Genomic DNA, 16,467 nt, shown 5'->3' with positions numbered 1-16,467 from the left:
GGACACTAAATATAAACGTCTGTGAGGTTTGAACACACAGAATAAAAACAGGATTTTGAGCCTCAGTGAAGATTCAGTGGCTTCTCGCGATGAGACTTTTTGCAGTGTGTGTGTTGGTTGTTTTTTTTTTGTTTTTTTTTCCTGAATCTTCAGTCAAATCTTGACTTGGAGTTTGTGTCTCTGTGGTTGTGTTGACGGGACGGTAGCATTAATAAGAAAGCACTAACAAACGTTTGTTAGGCGTCTGTATGGTTCGCTGTAAATACTCGTGATGATAGTGATGGAGTGATTCTCTCTGGTGTATTTAAGCTTTTCTTTTTATTTTTCCTCGAATGTGTGTCTCTCTCTACTATCGAGCTTTGCAATCATGGATGATGTTATATGTTTTTTTTTTGTGTTACTACAATGTTTTGAAAAGGACGAACTAAAAGACAGAAGGGATCGGAGGAGACATGCAGTGAGGATTTGTTGTCTCCTCGTGCTGTTCGGAGACTTTATTGTTTTTATTTAGTTTCTGTTTTCAGTTTCATCTCTCTATCATTAGACTAACAGGGATTTATAATGTTTTTTTTTTTTTGTTCAATGCCTTGAAATTTGTGGATCACGTGCCTTCCAGGTTGAAATGTTGTAACGACAATGCATCAATGAAGAACTTGAACTCTCTTTTTTTTTTTTTTTGTATGTCCCGAGTGGACGTAAATAAAGAAAACAAGACATCAGACACCAACTATGCACCACTCGGTGGAAGCTTGTCCCCCCCCCCCAACCCCCCCCCATCCTGCTCCTGTACAGGTTTTATAATGACTCAACAAACCAGACAGAATGATGTAGCAAAAACCTCTTTTTTTTCTCCTGTTGTTCATTTAAAAACAAAAAACAAAAAAAAACAGTGTGAAGAATATTTTGTGGCATTTTTATTTTTCACCAAGTGTTAGAAATTTTGCTTTTTTTTGTTGTAGTTTACTGGAATAATACAGCACTTTGCCAAAAAAAATAAAATAAAATAAAAGGTGTAGGAATTTTAGGGTTAACTTTTATTATTTATCAAACATAACTGGTCTCCTTCTTTGTATTTTTTTGGATGTATGACAGATCAATTCACTCTGTTCTGATGTCAGAAAAAAAAATAATGCTAATTAAAAAAGTGGGGTCATCTTGTTTTCAAACTGTAATAGTTAATACATGTGATCTCTTATTAGCCTAAAATAAATGTTTTCATACGCAGCTCCTCCGTCTCTCTTTGTTTCTTCTGCCTCCATGAAGTCAATGATCATTTCATTTCATTTAACATTTAATATTTTTCCTGGATACAAGAATGAACATCATAGTACGAGCATGAAACCTGCTGCTGATTCCACTTAACTAGACAGTAACTAACACTTTCACATCTCAGCTGATCTCTTACTGTAGCCTTGCTGTGGAAATTCATTATTCATTAATCTGTCAATTTTAAAAAAATATGTATTAATCATTTAGTTAATAATATGTCACAATTCCTCTGACCCCAGGCTTCAAATATATTGTTTTGACCAACAGTCTAAAACCCGAAAATATTACATTACATTACATTTAGCAGACGCTTTTATCCAAAGTGACGTACATATGAGACTAATACAACACAAGCAGGGATCTAGTCAGGAGACAACAACACCAGTAAGTGCCATAAAGCTTAAGTTTGGGCCCAATAGGACGTAGATGCCAACAGGCAGCGCAACAAGGCAATGATTAGAGTCCACAGAGTGCATAGAAGCATGTTTTTTTTTTTGTTGTTGTTGGGTTTTTTGGGGGTTTTTTTTCACCCTACAGTTCATCAAGTGCAGAGGTGTTTGTGAAAGAGCTTGGTCTTTAGTCTTTTCTTAAAGATTGAGAGGGACTCTGCGGATCGAACAGAGTTTGGTAGCTCGTTCCACCACCGGGGAACTACAGAGGAGAAGAGTCTTGCTGGTGACTTAGGGCCCTGTTGTGGTACCAGACGCCTTTCGTTGGCAGAGCGTAGTGGGCGGGAGGGAGTATAGACCTGAATGAGGGAGTTCAGGTGGGCAGGAGCTGCTTTAGTTGCTATTTTGTAAGCAAGTGTCAGGGTTTTGAATTTGATGCGGGCAGCAACTGGGAGCCAGTGGAGGGATATCAACAGCAGGGTGACGTGTGCTGTTCTGGGCTGATTGAAGACCAGACGCACTGCCGTGTTCTGGATCATCTGCAGAGGTTTAAGTGTACATGCAGGGAGGCCTGTTCACTTTACAGTGATATAAAACAGAGAAAAGCTAAAAATATTCACACTGGAGAAGCTGGAACAAACAAAACTTTGACATTTTGATTTGATAAATGATGAGTTGATTATAAAAAATAGTTGGCAATTAAATTTTGGTCAATTGATTAATTGTGTCAGAACTACAGGACGTAATGGAAACGTTTAACATTTTGTTATGTTGCAGCTTTATAATAAAATCATTTAAACTGATTTTTTCCCTCATCAATCTACACTTCATATCCCATAAGGACAAAGTGAAGACAGAATTTTAGAAATGTTTGAAATATCACATTGACAGAAGTATTCAGACCCTTTGCTGTGACACTTTAGCTCAGGTTCCTTCCATTTCTCCTGATCATCTTTGAGATGTTTCTACACCTTGACTGGAGGCCACCTGTGGTCAATTTGATTGATTGGATGATTTGGAAAGGAACACACCACCTGTCTATATGAGGTCTCACAGCTGACAACATATATCAGAGCAAAAACTAAGACATGACGTTGAAGGAACTGAGGCACAGATCTGAAGAAGACTACAAAGACATTTCTCCTTCAGTGAAGGTTCCCAAGAGCTCAGCAGCCTCCATAATTCTTAAATTAAAGAAGTTTGGAACAACCAGGACTCTTCCTACAGCTGGACGCTCGGCCAAACTGAGCATCGAGGGAGACGGGTCTCGGTAAGAGAGGTGACCAAGAACCTGATGGTCAATCTGGCTGAACTCCAGAGATCCTGTGTGGAGATGAGAGAAACTTCCAGAAGGAAAACCATCACAGCAACCAACACGCCACCGATCTGGGCTTTATGGCAGAGTGTCCACATGGAAGCTTCTCCTCAGTGAAAGAGGCAGGAAAGCACCTAAAGGACTCTCAGACTGAGAGAAACAAGATTCTCTGGTCTGATGAAACCAAGATTAAACTGTTTGGCCTCAGGTCAAGCGTCATGTCTGGAGGAAACCAGGCGGTGCTCATCACCTGCCCAGTACCATCCTAACAGTGAAGCCTGGTGGTGGCAGCATCACGCTGTTGGGTGTTTTTCAGTGGCAGGGACTGGGTGGACTGGTCAGGGTTGTTGGAAAGCTGAATGGAGCAAATTACAGAGAGATTCTTAATGAAAACCTGATCCAGAGCACTCAGGACCTCAGACTGGGATGAAGGTTCATCTTCCAGCAGGAAGGTGACGACGTTCTGAATGTCCTTGAGTAGCCAAGCCAGAGCCCTGAGTAGTAGTGAAAATGGTCACTGATGGTCCCTGTCCAACCTGACAGAACTAGAGAGGATCTGCAGAGAAGAATCGAAGAAAATCCCCAAATCCAGGTGAGCAAAGCTTGTTGCATCAAACCCAAGAAGACTCGAGGCTGTAACTGCTGCCGAAGATGTTTCAACTAAGTACTGAGTAAAAGGTCTGAATACTTCTGTCAATTTGATATTTCAGTTTTTTCTTTTTAATTAATTTGCAAACATCTCTAAAACTCTGTCTTCACTTTGTCATTATGTGGTATTGAGTGTAGACTGATGAATGGGGGAAAAAATGAATTTAAACGCTTTTTAGCATAAGTCTTAGACATAAAATGTGAAAAAATTGAAGGAGTCTGAATACTTTATGAATGACCTGCATATACCATTAGACCATTGTGTTTTTTGATGATTTTTTTTCCCCAGTGTGATGAAGAATCAGGTATTTAATTGACAGCATTTGCCACAACAGACATTGTCTGGTTATTTTATCCATCCCATTTTTAAATTGTTCATAGATTTTCCAGATAATTGACATCACAACATAAATCTATATCTCCACATAAAATGACATAATGTGATAAAGGAGTTTATCCTGCTGCTGAATAAGAGGCAGAGAGCCTGCAAGAACGGGGACGGCATGCAGAGGGAGCTGAAAGTGAGACTGAGGAGGACCGAGGAATCATACAGGAAACAGCTGGAGAGCAAATTCCAGAAACCACGCGTGGGATTTCTGGTCAGGAATGAAAAAGATTAGGAGCTTCAAAGGTGAAGGGGAAACATGTTCTTCAACAGGTTCAGCACAGAACCCTCAGCTGCCTCCTCCTCCTCCTCCCTGCCCCCACAGCTGCTTCCCTCTCACACCTCCCTGGCGATCAAGACAGCAGACTCAAACTGTGCCTTCCCTCACCACCCAACCCCCACCATGGACTTCAGCATAGCGCCATCGACACCTCCCCCCCGTGTCAAGAAACACTGAGGCCCCCTCTACACCTCCCGCCCGCCACCCGCCTGTCTGTTTCCAGCAGTCAAGTGAAAAATCTGCAAGACCGGATGCTATCAGCCCCAGAGACCAGCTATGTGCTACTGGAGCTCTTTAACCTTAGCCTGAGCCAGGAGAAGTTTCAAGAAGAAATCCTGCCTGGTTCCTGTACTTAAAGAAATCTTCTCCATCTGCCCTCAATGAATATAGACCGCTTGATTACATGATGGACAGACTACAGTTTGTGCGGCTGAGCAGGTGGTTAGCAACCCTGCATGCCTCAGACTTCCAGTAACTTCCAAACTACTCACTACAGTCCTGTCATCTGCAGAAATATTCACATGACTCTGCAGTTGTGGGGTGTGTCAGTGGTGGACTGAGTACAGGGAAGTGGTGGACCGCTTTGTGGCATGGTGTGGGGAACAACCATGTCCTTTTTTAAATGTGACCAAGACAAGGGAGATGGTTGTGGATTTTAGGAGGATCAGGACTACGTGAAACACTATTTCCATCCTGGGAGAAGAGGTGGAGGGCTGCAGATACCTGAGCGTTCACCTTGACAACAAACCGGACTGTAAATGTAACACTGAGGCTGTCGGCAGGAAGGGACAAAGCAGACTCTTCTACCAGTCTGTTGTGACAAGTCCATTTTTCTTTGCAGCCATCTGTTGGGGCAGCAGCTTCAGAGTCGGCGACTCTATGAAACTGAACGGACTGATAAAGAAGGCGAGCTCTGTGCCGGGGACTGACCTGGAGCCACTACAGTTGGTTGTTGGTTGTGGAGAAAAGGATGTTGCACAAGTTGCACAACATAATGCACAACACTACAACCCCCCTACACAACACGCTGGTCGGACAACAGTGTGTCTTCAGTCGGAGGCGCCTTCAGCTCTGCTATATATGGAAATTCACACACACACTTCATTGTGTGTTTTTGTAAGCTATGTGTGTTTTTTCATTTCATGTGATAGCTGCTGTAACATTGAAATTTCCTTTTGGGGATAAATAAAGTATCTATCTGTCTGTCTGTCTAATTGCAGCCCTAATATGAAGACATCAACTTTGATTCTGGGAAATTATTGCGGTCATTTTTCACTATTTTCTGACATTTTATAGACCAAAGAACTAACTGATTAATCAATAAAATAACCTTACGATTTATCCATATGTAATTCTGAAAGTAATCGTTTTTTGCAGCTCTAAATAAGAACACAATATCATTTTAGTATACAGGCACTTTTTTAGGGATACATTTTTTCAGTTTGTACCTTGAAGTTAGTCATATTTATTGCGTAAAAGCTTTATACAGTATAATATAAAAAGTATGTTTTTTATCAATGAAATAATGGTTATTAATATGAAATATGTGCCTTAATAACAAGTTAAAAACGGACATAAACTCAAATGTCAGCAGCAGTTTTTCTCCACCGGCTGTTTGACAGCAACCCCACGTGCTCACTCTGTTTACATTCTGCGAAGGGAGCACGCGGCTTTCCCGGCTCGCTGCCTCATTGGCTGAGCGTCACAGAGGCCCCACCCACAGGCGGAGCGCTCACGCGGAAGCCGTTTTTGTGCCGCGAAAAAAATGCAAAAATCTCTGCAAAGTGAAGAAATTACCGAGTGTTTCCGGTGTTAGTTAGTTTCTGTGCGTTTACCGAATCGTTAAAGTTTAACCGGAACGTATAGAAAGTCGTGTTTACATCAAAAAACATTCTTACGATACGGTATCCGTTAAAAATGAATGTAAGCTCCGGTTAAACTACGTGAAAACGCCGTTAAATCGCGTCCTGACGCTTCTAAAATACACTAAAACGAAGATGAGAGTATTTTAACACCATTTAAACCGTTTTGTTGTGTTCGTTTCTGAAATTATCGGTTCATATTTAAACATTTAGCGCGTTTCTGTTAACCGGGAACGGGCATGCGCAGTGGGTAGCGGCAGGCAGATGCGGATATAAGGATTGGCGCCGGCGCCACAGCTGATCCATTCATTCATTCTTCACTGAGAAGGTAAGACCTCGGAGCCGCAGAGCACATTTAAACCCATTTATGCGGTTTTAAAACATATTTCAGCTGTTGAAGCTTTTCTGTTGTTTATATTGTGAGTTTAGAAATCGATTCTGCCTTTTTTTCTAGCGTAGTTTCGTGATTAGTGGATTTAAATCTGGACAACCGAGGGACTGCATCCATAACTCAGCTTCTAACTTGTATTTTACATTATTTTAAGCTATTTCCACTGCTTGAATAATCTATCTTCCTTGTCTTTACTAATTGAAGTTCATCCTGAGTATGCTTTTACCGAAAACTTGGAGTTTTAGTGGAGTTCATCTGTACAAACATGGAGGCGGCGCTTCTAACTTTAAAACTATCTAAAGTGTTTTTTTCAGCTTGTTCTTTGCTCTGTTGCCTCTTTTCCTGCATCAAGCAAGCATCCAGCACTTTGCATGTAAACCCTGTGGATCACCAGTTTATCTGCATATCGGGGTTAGCTGGTTATTGTTGACCTAGTTAGCAGTTACCGGGCTAAGTTTGCTAATTACAGTAGCTCCCCTCCACAACTTAGCCTCGCTGTTGACTCGGTTTTGAAGCACTTATTGGACTTTGAGAAGCTTGAGGTGGAAATATGTAGCTCCTATAAGTTTCTTCTAGCAGTGGAGGATGGTATAAAGTCGATATGGGTGCGTTTTAGCGGTATTTTCCACTAGTTTTCCCCCCGCAGACCTGGAGGAGGTCCGGGGAGGCAGGACTCAAATCCTCCCGCTTTAGCGCTGCGGAAATTGGCGCGTCTTTGAGTTTCAATCCTTGAATAAACTTCATATTTTGGCGTTTTCACACAGTCAAAGTACACCAGAGCTGCTCGGAGACGTGTGCTTTGTCGCTGGATGTGATGAAATAGCGTTGAAATGCGGTATTTTTTGAGCTTTTTTTGTTTGAAATAGAGGGAACAACCAGCCCCCCTCCCTTTTGGCTGCAGTTGCCACACTAGCTTTGAGAAGTTGGCAGGCTAGTTTGGCTCTTATTTAACACACGGTTATATATGTTTTACCTGCTTATGATACAGTTTGTGCTTCATGGTCTTCCCTTGTATAGTTTCAGCCTGGTCAGTCGGCTATTATTGCGTTTATGGAGCTATTCTGGCTCCATTTATTCATGGTCACAAGCTAATCTGTATCTGTTATCTAAGCTAGCCAGCTCAGAAGTTGGTACCCTGCCTGTAAACTGATGTTTTGTGATATTTTTGTCTTTCCTGGACTTTCTAGGAGCTTGTTTGGCTCTTTATAACGTTATATTAACTATTTTACTCGGTGTTGTGTTATTACAGGCTTATACCACCTCACATGAGTAACATATATAACATGTTGAGTGTTTGGGATGATTAGGCCCAGTAGCTCCAGAACATGGCCTCATGAGGTCTTGAAATGGTTTCAGTAGACTTGTTTTAATTGAATCTTCTGGTCTCATCATCTTACATAAGCTACATTTAATCCTTTTTAAAAGTTTCTTTCTGTCATAAACATTAAAGTTATCTAAATCTAATGATTCTCTCTCTTTTTTGTCTTTGCAGCGGAGCCATAAATTCAGTCAACATCATGTCCAGACGCAGGTAAGAATCTCTTTACAGTGGTGGTCTTGGGGGGCCAACAGGGGTCCTCGCTCTATAAAGAGGATTAGGAGGGTTAAGGTTGGGCAACATCGCTGAAAATATGAGCATAATATTGATTAATCTATATATTCAGATAAATATCACAACATGGTTCATGTCTTGCAAGATGAGGAGGAATCAAACCTGATGTTTGATGCAGATATGAAATGTTCTGCATTACATTAAGTAAACAGATAAATGATATTAGTCCATAGTTCAGGGTCATTATTGTTTTATTGATTTATTAATTTCAGTCGTGTGTAAATGGACTGATCGTTGCAACTCAGCTTACAGCTGTTGGCTTCATCAAACTCACTGAAAACAATCAATAAAACTAGTTTTATAAATAAAGTTTTTACAAAAAAATGGCACTAAAGGAAATCAAAGTGTTGTTTCTGACAACATTCGTCTTTTTTTGTCTACAATAACATTTGACATCATTCATCCGGCCTCTAATAACAGACTGTGTTATTTCCTGTGTGAAATATGATGTTTGAAGCCGTGATACTTGTGATGTAATTTTATATATATTTTTTTTCTTCTTTTACTTCAGCGATCGCATCACACTGCAAGCCAGAGATTCAAACACACCTGAGCCGACTGTGAGAGGCCCCCTGAGGAAAAGGAAGTCAGAGGTTTGTGTCTCGTTCGGTATTTGTGACCTTCGTCGAACAGCAGGATGATCTTAAACACACGCAGAGTGACATCGTAGCCCAAGTTTGACGTGTTGTTAGTTTCATCTTTATCACATGTCGTCTCTGTCTGTCGGCTCACCGGTTTATTTATTTCTTTCTTTCTTCAGCCCTCCAAGAAGAAACTACAACCTGCCACCAAGAAACAAAGCTATGAAATACAGGTCAGTGTGTCCACATGTGTGTGTGTAGCTGATAAGAGATGAGACGGGGACGTATGTGTGTGTGTTACTAGTTTATTATCTGTGTTTTGTGCCTCCTCCCTCCCGCTGCATCCTGCCCTGCCCTGATGTATAGTGTTAGCTTGAGTATTTTCATCAGTTTTCAGTGTGAAAGTTTCATAGTTTCCTCTATTGAGAGCCTCCATTTTGTCCTCCAGTTCATGTGTCATATTCTGCATTTTTATGTATTTTTGTGAGTCTTTACCCTCGTCTTATATCCTCCTCTATGTGTTGGATAATATAACTTTAAGTCAGATTTAACAGAATTGTCTCAATGACCTGAACAAGAAAGTTAAAATGACTCAAGAGATTTTTAGCAGCAGCAGAAATCTGCAGCAACTTTACCTTCTTTTCACCACAAGGTGTCACTAGTGAACTCTATGATACTTCTTTAAATTTGAGATGTTTTTTGTTCCCTTTTTAAGCACTTTCGGATTGTTTTAAATCTCTTCAGTACGATCCCTTTGTCACCCTTTGCTGTGCCTCGTTCATGCACTATATTAAAATACATTAGAGCTGCAACAGTTCATTGATTAAAGTACATAAAATTCAACTGTTTTGATCATTTGATTGTTGTTCTTCAAGCTTAAAATACTAAAACAGATGCTTTGAACTTCCTCACATGTGGAGATTTGATGCTTTTTGTTGGTTATATGATTAATCAGTTAGTTGAGAAAATATAGTTTGTAGAGTTTTATAAAGCTACAGGTAACATATGAAAAAGAGATAAAAGTAAAAATGGCGCCCGACCGCTAAAGATGAAGGATCTCACACATATAGACGTATCAGACAGTAGATAGTAAGACAAGTCTGTTATAGATTATCACAGATGATATTTATCAGTTTGATGGATTGATTGTTTTAATCAGAAATATAAAATATCAGCAGACGGATTCTCTCTGCTCTGTTGATCAGATTTGTGGTTGAAAGCTTGTTGTGTTTGATCTCTGTTGTCTTTATTGATCTTCATGTGTTTGTTGTTGTTGTTGTTTTTCAGAAGTGTTGGTCGGAGGACGGAGCGAGTCCCTGCGTCCTCATAGAAACTCCTCACAAAGAACTGGAGCCTGCAGACCCGTCGAGCTTCAAGCAGTACAGATTCAAAAACCTCTTCATCAAGGCCTCGCCCATCCCTCGTCTCAGGTCTGTTTCTACAACCGTCGACACTTCACACCCGACTCTGTATTCACCGGTTAATGATCTGAACTCATCTGGTTTCATGTTCTCATCTCATGTGACACAAACACTTAAATTAAATGATTTTAACATTAAAGCTTCACATGTTTTAATGTAAAGAAGTGAATCTGACTGTAATTAGATGTTTTCAACTCTTTATTTAATTTCTAAAACTCAGGTTGTTCCTCAAAAGTTTAATATTTCCTCACAAATACAGTATGAATCACAGTTTGAAGTATTTATGACTGCAGTTAACTATTGATTATTATTTTTGTCTTTAAAATGGTGAAACTGTAACTCAGTTAATTCTTCTGTCAAATATCTAAAGTTGGTCAGTTTACTGTCATGTAGGACAAAGAAGCTGCAACTATAAACATGACAATCAATCATTTCATTGATCAAAGTATTTCATCTCTGCAGCTTAAAGATTAAAAGAGTTTCAATGCTTCAGTTCTTCTTAAGTCAGTGTTGTTTAATAGAAACATGAAGAATAAATGTGTTTTTTATATCCAGTTAAATGAAACTAAAATGTTTAATCTCCTGTTTGATCTCCAGTTGGGCCAGTTCAGACGACGTTTGGATCAAAATGCTCAACAAGGAGCTGAAGTACGTTCATGATAAGAGTTACCTGCAGCGGCATCCCAAACTGCAGCCCAAGATGAGAGCCATCCTGCTGGACTGGCTGCTGGAGGTCAGACATTAATAAAATATTATTATTATTATTATTCAAATATTACACAAAGGGTCTGATGGTTTCACTGGTTTAACTGGTTTAACTGTGTTTGTGCAGGTGAGCGAGGTTTACAGCCTCCACCGGCAGACGGCCTACCTCGCTCAGGACTTCTTCGACCGCTTCATGCTGACTCAGCAGAACGTCAACAAGGATTACCTGCAGCTCATCGGCATCACCACGCTCTTCATCGCCTCCAAGATAGAGGTGAGTCCCTCCTCTTCCTCGCCGTCCCACCACGACTCACGTACACGCCAGACGAATTAATTTATAGAAATATTCTGCAACTTGATATCACAAGAAGTTTAAACATGGACGTAATTGATTTCTCTCAATGTTTCTGGTATTTTAATTCATTTGAGCGTCATGTGACTGACTCACAGTTTATATAAGACACATGTTTTAATCACTGAGGTCACATGACAATCAGCAGAAACAGAAACAGTCCACAGAGGAATCTTTTAGATCTTTTTATTCACATCCAACCATCAGCTCTAAACCAAAACGTTTCTTCTTCTGCTTCTCTTCAGGAGATTTATCCTCCTAAAATCTGTGAGTTCGCCTACGTGACGGACGGCGCCTGCGACATGTGGGACATCCAGTGCACCGAGCTGCACATCCTGAAGGTACCGAACACTCTGAGAACTCATCAGTTACATCACGGTTTACTCCTACATTAATGTAACATAACATATCTAAATGATCTCTCTGTTACACACCAGGTCGTATTAAAGTGTCCGTGTTTCATTATCAATTAACCTTTAATGCTCGTTATAATTCAGTGACTCTTAAAATAGTTTGTATTTTTTCCAATCAGTCAGAAATTCAGAGATCTTCAGTTTATTGTCACATATGAAGCATAAAAGCTTCAAATCTTCACATTAGAGAAGCTGAAACCAGTAAATATTTGACATTTTGGCTTAAACTGAATCAGAACATTAGAGCTGCAGTGATTTAGTTGATTAACAGAAAATGAATCTGCAGCTATTTTGATGATTGAATAATTGTTTCAGTCAGTTTATTTTAAAACAAAATGTCAAATATGCTGGTTTCAGCTTCTTTTTAATGTTTTTCTTTGTCATATATGATCATAAACTGAATACTGGACTGTTTGGATTAAATATGACACATATGTCACATGAGAAGTTTATAACAGGTTTTCACAATCTTATGACATTTTGACAAAACAATAAATCAAGAAAATGATTCTGCAACTAATAATTAATCATTTCTGCTCTAAAGTTATATTTTGCACTGCAGAAATGATGAAAATTAAACTTGAATTTTGAACATTTGGAAGGAAAAACATGAATAATAGAATAACAACAAGTTAAATTAACATCTGATCATCATCTAAGCAGCAGCTCTGTGTGTGTTTTCCATTAACTGATGATATTAATGTGTTTGTGTGTTTGTCGTCCTGCAGGCGTTGGACTGGAATCTGTGTCCAGAGACGCCGATCTCCTGGTTGAAGCTTTACGTTCAGGTGGAGGCTCAGACGGACGGAGAGAACTTCCTGGTTCCACAGTTTCCTCAGGAAACCTACATCCAGATCACACAGGTGAGAAAACACAACCTGTTCACACCTGCATCACTAACTCACTCATCCAATCAGAGACAAACTGACCTTTGACCTCTTGTGTTTCAGCTGTTAGACGTGTGTATGATGGACATCAACTCGTTGGACTACAGCTACAGCGTTCTCGCTGCAGCCGCCTTCTGCCACTTCTCCACCTTCGACGTCGTTCATAAAGTCTCAGGTACGTTTGATTTTCTCACCTGCACGTCTGTTTACCGTCACGAGTCTCCAGAGTGTGAACATTGAGAGGATTTGCTGTTCTTGCTGCCTCTCTGGGCTCCTGCCGGCAGCATCGTTGACTAACCGGACGTGTGTTTGTGTGTCAGGTCTGACGTGGGAGAGCGTCGCTCCTTGTTTCCGGTGGATGACTCCCTTCATGGACACGCTGCGATCTGAACCCAAACCTCAGCTCAAGAACTTCACCAAAGTCAAAGCCGACGACCGACACAACATCCAGACACACGTGGCCTATCTGGACCTGCTGGTAAGAACACAGACCGGCACACAGACCAGAACACAGCCAGTCCAGCACACAACAACATGGTTTCTGTTGCAACATTTCACTTGTTGCTGTTTCAGATATTTTTCCAACACGTTACTTTGAGGAATAAAGTTTTGACTGTTTGTTAAATTAACTCATTTGATCGACTAGTTCTGAGTGAGATGATGAATCTGATGTTCAGTCTCAACTTTTCATGTTTGAGTTTTCACACAACTCATCAGCTGTTTAATAAATCTAACAAACAAACCCAACAACCTCCTCATGTAAAAGCAGCCGTCAGAAAGTTATTGATCACAGTAATTATCTGAACTGAGATCTTTGTCACTTACCTGAATAAAGATCAATTCAAAAGTTCATCTGAAGATACAGTTTAGTTCCTGCAGTAAATCAAACCAGTATCTTCTGTTCTGTGACTATATTTGAGTAATAAGAAGAATTTAGTACAAAATCATTCCATCCTTCCAGAGTTAAAATTAGACCTGCAGTTATATTTCATTAATGATTTAATCTGCAGGTTAACATTCAGTAGACTAAAGTATTAAACTGTCATACTGTTTATGACTGTTAATTGAATATTTTAAAACTGACGAACACAAATGAGAATTTGAAACGTTGCAGCCAGAAACAATTATTGGATTCTCAAAACAGCTGCTGATTAAATTCCTGTTGATCAGCTTTAATTTGTTCTCGTGGCTCATTAAGACTTTAAACACTTAACAAAGGTTAGAAACTCAGAAAGTTGAGTGATTAGAAAACTCTTTAAAAATCAACAAAGTGAATAAAAACGTCTTCAGAGGCTCCGATGTGCAGCAGCGACTGAACTGAAAACAGAAGAAGACTCGTTATTCTCATCACAAGAATATAAAACTGTTGAATATATTAACGCGTCGTTCTGGTGATTAGTGACTCCGTGTGTGATTCTGTTCAGTGTTTCCATTTGTTTTAATATTAAAGTTTCTGAATAATTCTGCATTTTAAAGCTTCTTGTTTTTTATAATAATTTGTGACTAAAGTTGAAATTTCTACTTTTCCTTCCTGCAGAGAAAAGCTCACGAGCGTCGGATCGACAGCCCCGACTGTCAGCTGTCGCCGGCCCCCGTGGGCGCCATCCTGACTCCGCCCAACAGCACAGAGAAACCGGCCAATCCCTGAGCAGCAGCAGCGGCGGCGGCGGCGGCGGCAGCAGCAGCAGAGCGGCGAGGCGCGCTACCTCTACACACCCGAAGTGACGGACGAACCTCTCGGAGCTCCGTCAGCTCCCGAACCGACGGCGCAGGATTCTAGGAAACGCCACACTTCCTGTAGCAGATGTTATTGTTTTTAAACACTAAATCTGAACTTTGATTCCTTTCAGTCTAAAAAAAAATGACAAATATGGAGATTATCAGGGATCAAAGTTCTGTCAGGTAACCAGATTGTTTTAACTATTTTCTGTTTGTTTAACAGATTTTATTTTTTTTTGCCTAAAGTAGAGACTGGACTCTACTGATGTGAAGTAGAGAAGAAACAGAAACATTTCATACCCGTCAGGTGTTAACTGGGAGTTTTACTGGTGCTTTTCTTAAAAATTTGAAGCTCAAAAGGCTTTCAAATGGTGCTTCAGTCAGATTCTCAGGAACATGGAAATGAAGAAGAATCATTTTCTACATTTTTAGTACAAACTCATTCTGCTCTGAACTGAGGAACTTTAGTTTAGTTTTATTAATTTAAAACCCCTGAATTGTGTGTAAATGTGCGTATTTACACTGGTTACGTTCCCCCCCACCCCCTCGAGAGGACCAATGATTTATCTTCCACAGATCGCGGCGGCGTTGTCGTGGTGATATGAGCCATAAGAGTAATCAGTCAGAACCTGCAGCTCAACGTTTGTGGCTCGATAATATAATTCTTAGTTTTATTGTTACATTCCTGAGAAACTTGACGTGTGTTTTGTAGGGAAACTGCCTACAATTGTGTAAAGTTTGATTTTTCATTTAAGTGCTTGTATTTATTGATAAGCCTTAGTATGTACGTGTTCATATGTATAAAAACAAAACAAAAGAATCTTTCAGTGATGATTGAGCTCAGTTTGATCACTGCCAAAGGCAAAAAGCTATCTGTGATTTTTTGCTGTGTGACACCTGTTTGAATTACAGTTCCTTTATTAAATGTTGTACACTAGCTTGTCCTCTTCTTAGTGCCTTTTTTTTAAATAAGCCAACATGAACTGTACAGCTATTTAATTTAAGCTGGACGAGCCAAAAAGGCTGTTGAGATGAAACAAACCTGTGACTGTAAATCTGAAGTTTCCACAGCTGACGGAGACACTGCAGTGAACAAAAAGTGAACCATGTAAAACTGTATGTAGATGCTGAAGAATGTATGTTTTTTTTGTAAATAGAGCAATTCAGAAATGTGTAATTTTCTTTTATATTGGAATGTTTTAAATAAACAAAGCAAAGTGAGACGAGAGTTTCGGTCTGTTTGTTAAATAAAGTGAGTATCTACGAGCAGGAAGTGACATCACAACTAGTTTGCAGCTCTGATTGGCTCCAATCAGCCAGCTGACAGGAAGTTAATCCACAAGACTTCTGATAATTATTTTAGTCTCATTTTAAAGAAAAATGCCAAATATTTGCTGGTTGTAGCTTCTCATGTGCCACATAGTAAACTGTTAGACAATAAACTGAATTAAATTATAGACGAAACAAGACGTCATCTTTTGGTTTTAAGAAATAACTGGCATTTTTTCACTGTTTGACATTTTATAAACAAAATGATTAAGAAAATAATCAAAATCATTTTTAGTTGCAGCACTAGAGCCAAAGTGTGATGAAGGAGACGTCTGGTGTCCAGCAGGAAAACTTTAGAAATAAATAATATTTACATATTCAGAGATTCTGGATCTTTAATGAGGGAGAAGGAGGAGATTCTGTTTTAAGGATTTTAACGAGGTAATTGAAGTATTTTTTGTGGAAAAACCACATTAGACACATTATTATTCAAAGTCGAGTATTTTATATACTTATTAAAACATGTCTGGAGGGGATCTTAAACTGCTGGACCAGCGGTGGAAGAAGTATTCAGATCCTTTACTGGAGTAAAAGTATCAATACTACAATATAAAAATACTCCATTACAAGTAAAAGTCCTGCATGAAAAATCCACTTAAGTAAAAGTACATAAGTATTAGTAGTAAAATGTACTTAAAGTATTAAAGTAAAACTACTGGTTTTGCAGAAAATCAGGCTGTGACTGATATATTAAATACATTTAACAGTATTGATGAGTCAGTGTATCTGTAGTGTTGTAGCTGCTGGAGGTGCAGCTGGTTTGAACTGGTTTATAAGGAGCTGGTTTGAACTGGTTTATAAGGAGCTGGTTTGAACTGGTTTATATGGAGCTGGTTTGAACTGGTTTATAAGGAGCTGGTTTGAATTGGTTTATAAGGAGCTGGTTTGAACTGGTTTATAAAGGAGCTG

At 39.6% G+C, this 16,467-nt stretch overlaps 1 protein-coding gene and 1 long non-coding RNA gene across 7 annotated transcripts; one reads left to right on the top strand and one right to left on the bottom strand.

The window, feature by feature from the left end:
- The first annotated feature begins 6,027 nt into the window (after nucleotides 1-6,027).
- Nucleotides 6,028-15,451, top strand: ccne2 (cyclin E2). 6 transcript variants are annotated; one of them, XM_042424667.1, is made up of 12 exons: nucleotides 6,028-6,476; nucleotides 8,032-8,070; nucleotides 8,663-8,744; nucleotides 8,912-8,965; nucleotides 10,020-10,162; nucleotides 10,751-10,886; nucleotides 10,986-11,132; nucleotides 11,456-11,551; nucleotides 12,352-12,486; nucleotides 12,574-12,685; nucleotides 12,831-12,988; nucleotides 14,048-15,450. In XM_042424667.1, the coding sequence occupies exons 2-12, from the start codon at nucleotides 8,057-8,059 to the stop codon at nucleotides 14,156-14,158; spliced, it is 1,188 nt and encodes a 395-aa protein (XP_042280601.1). In that variant the 5' UTR covers nucleotides 6,028-6,476; nucleotides 8,032-8,056; the 3' UTR covers nucleotides 14,159-15,450. The 6 variants fall into 6 exon arrangements, with proteins under 6 accessions (XP_042280601.1, XP_042280597.1, XP_042280603.1 ...); XM_042424663.1 differs by lacking the exon at nucleotides 6,028-6,476 and adding an exon at nucleotides 6,790-6,950 and having other exon boundaries at nucleotides 14,048-15,451; XM_042424669.1 differs by lacking the exon at nucleotides 6,028-6,476 and adding an exon at nucleotides 7,017-7,144.
- LOC121906020 lies at nucleotides 11,971-12,642 on the bottom strand. The gene is made up of 2 exons (XR_006098515.1): nucleotides 12,553-12,642; nucleotides 11,971-12,467 (listed from the first exon to the last, which is right to left on the bottom strand). It is a non-coding gene; the product is annotated as an uncharacterized LOC121906020 (long non-coding RNA).
- Nucleotides 15,452-16,467: the final 1,016 nt, after the last annotated feature.

The sequence above is a fragment of the Thunnus maccoyii genome, chromosome 10 (genome assembly GCF_910596095.1).
Source record: "Thunnus maccoyii chromosome 10, fThuMac1.1, whole genome shotgun sequence".
Classification (NCBI taxonomy): Eukaryota; Metazoa; Chordata; class Actinopteri; order Scombriformes; family Scombridae; genus Thunnus; species Thunnus maccoyii.
Note: the sequence above shows the minus strand (reverse complement) of the source record. Positions and strands in the feature narration are given on the sequence as shown.

Excerpts from the sequence above, each read along its gene's own strand:
- ccne2 (XM_042424663.1), top strand. The coding sequence starts at position 6,805 with ATGGAGGCGGCGCTTCTAACTTTAAAACTATCTAAAGTGTTTTTTTCA. Across the intron at positions 8,966-10,019 it reads AACAAAGCTATGAAATACAG|AAGTGTTGGTCGGAGGACGG; the intron begins GTCAGTGTGTCC and ends GTTGTTTTTCAG. Across the intron at positions 11,133-11,455 it reads TCATCGCCTCCAAGATAGAG|GAGATTTATCCTCCTAAAAT; the intron begins GTGAGTCCCTCC and ends GCTTCTCTTCAG.